At 44.5% G+C, this 1,596-nt stretch overlaps 1 protein-coding gene across 1 annotated transcript; it reads right to left on the bottom strand.

The window, feature by feature from the left end:
- Positions 1 to 580: 580 nt before the first annotated feature.
- Positions 581 to 959, bottom strand: GLOTRDRAFT_134537 (uncharacterized protein; the record flags this gene model as incomplete). Its single annotated transcript, XM_007873503.1, has 2 exons — positions 581 to 623; positions 691 to 959. The coding sequence occupies 2 exons, from the start codon at positions 957 to 959 to the stop codon at positions 581 to 583; spliced, it is 312 nt and encodes a 103-aa protein (XP_007871694.1).
- Positions 960 to 1,596: the final 637 nt, after the last annotated feature.

The raw sequence follows: 1,596 nt of genomic DNA, 5'->3' as shown, positions 1-1,596 counted from the left end.
GGATGGTCGCAAAGCCATTCCTGTAGTATAAATTGTACAAAGTAGCGTACAGAAAAACAAGTTTTTGCACTTCACCATCTCAGAGAATTAGCATTACGAGCTCAGCGACCCTCGAAGTTCGAAAGTGTTGAACTTAGTGAATTATAACTGATCCTAGCTTTGCCAATAGGCCTGACTCATTGAGTGATTTATCTCCACCGTCAATTTAATTATCTCCAGTGAGTCCTACATAGCGAAATAAAATTAACCAAGTCTCTCTAGCAATTTTGACCACCGTGGGCACAATCCTATGACAGGTGTCATTGCTTGCAACTTTGATTGCGACTATTCGGAGATAAAATACTCCAGAGCGTCAACTAGCGTTTGTTTCAGGTGTCAAAGTGTTTGTTTTATTTTTCTAGATCTTCCTATGGACTACCCTACGTTGTCTTACTCCTCCTTCCCCCTCAAACTATTAAAATACCCCTCAGTTGTCTCGGACCACCTCCACCCATACCACTGGTGTTAGGTTTAAATTTTCTTTTCGTCCTTGGTGATTGTTGTGTGTCTGTGCATATCATCAGCTTATCACATGGTGTACTTAGAATGTATCCATAGGCATAGGGGGGCGTGGAGCACCCAGGCTATACAATTGATCATTAGCAATCGCAATCGCATGAACGAGGATATAAGTATATAGGAACAACTTACCTTGTAATCTCCAGCGTGATAACATCTGCGGCGAATTGCTTTACTTCCGGATGTTCCTTGCAAATGGAGTCGATGAATTGACAAATGCGCTTGAACCTCCATGTCCCCATCGCCCAAAACTCGGTACCACTCTTGAGGCCAGTGACCTCTAGGAATGGGGCAAGGTGGGACAGGTCGGGGTTGAGTGAACTGAGGAAAAAACAGACTGAGTCATTGCGCCTTTCCTCAGGAGGTATAATAGCTGGTATGAGTACGTATGCCTGATTCATTATCAGTTAATGTCCGTTCACAATAATGATTGTACCATGTACACGATTCACAATTTCCACCGGTTCATATCGCGCATCCCCGTGCTTCTTCGTACGTTGCTTCCTGGATCATCTTCCGCTGTTGGTTTTAGTGGCCGCCATTTCTGCAGACTGGGATCCTTTGCACTCGCTCAAACATCTTCGGTACCAATGAGAAAGGAGCCGCGCAACATATCGGCGAATGGGTTGGCCAGTCTTATGCTCTCCCAAATCATCCCCAAAGTGTGTGCATACCTTTCGACCATGCAGTTAGAATAGAGACATGTTATATAGATTATACCACATACTTGCTGCATATACAGCTCCCAATCCTCTATCTGCTGGCTGACCGGCTTATGCATGTCCAAGTAAACTTTGGTGAAGGCAAGGATCTTCTCCTGTCAGATGAATCAACAACATGAAACTAACAGAAAGTGTTAGGTTTTGGTTGTATTGGATGCAGAGCCACTGGGACAAATAGGTACAAACAGCTTGACTATGTACTGAGCCACTGTATTTCCTTTGTTCCTTAGTCCGTGCAATTGACCTTGCCTTCGGTTTGTGTATGTGTCTGGGCCTGGTGTGCTTATGGCCACCCATCTTATGCTTCCCTGTTCTG

Source organism: Gloeophyllum trabeum (genome assembly GCF_000344685.1).
Source record: "Gloeophyllum trabeum ATCC 11539 unplaced genomic scaffold GLOTRscaffold_00267, whole genome shotgun sequence".
Lineage (NCBI taxonomy): Eukaryota > Fungi > Basidiomycota > Agaricomycetes > Gloeophyllales > Gloeophyllaceae > Gloeophyllum > Gloeophyllum trabeum.
Note: the sequence above shows the minus strand (reverse complement) of the source record. Positions and strands in the feature narration are given on the sequence as shown.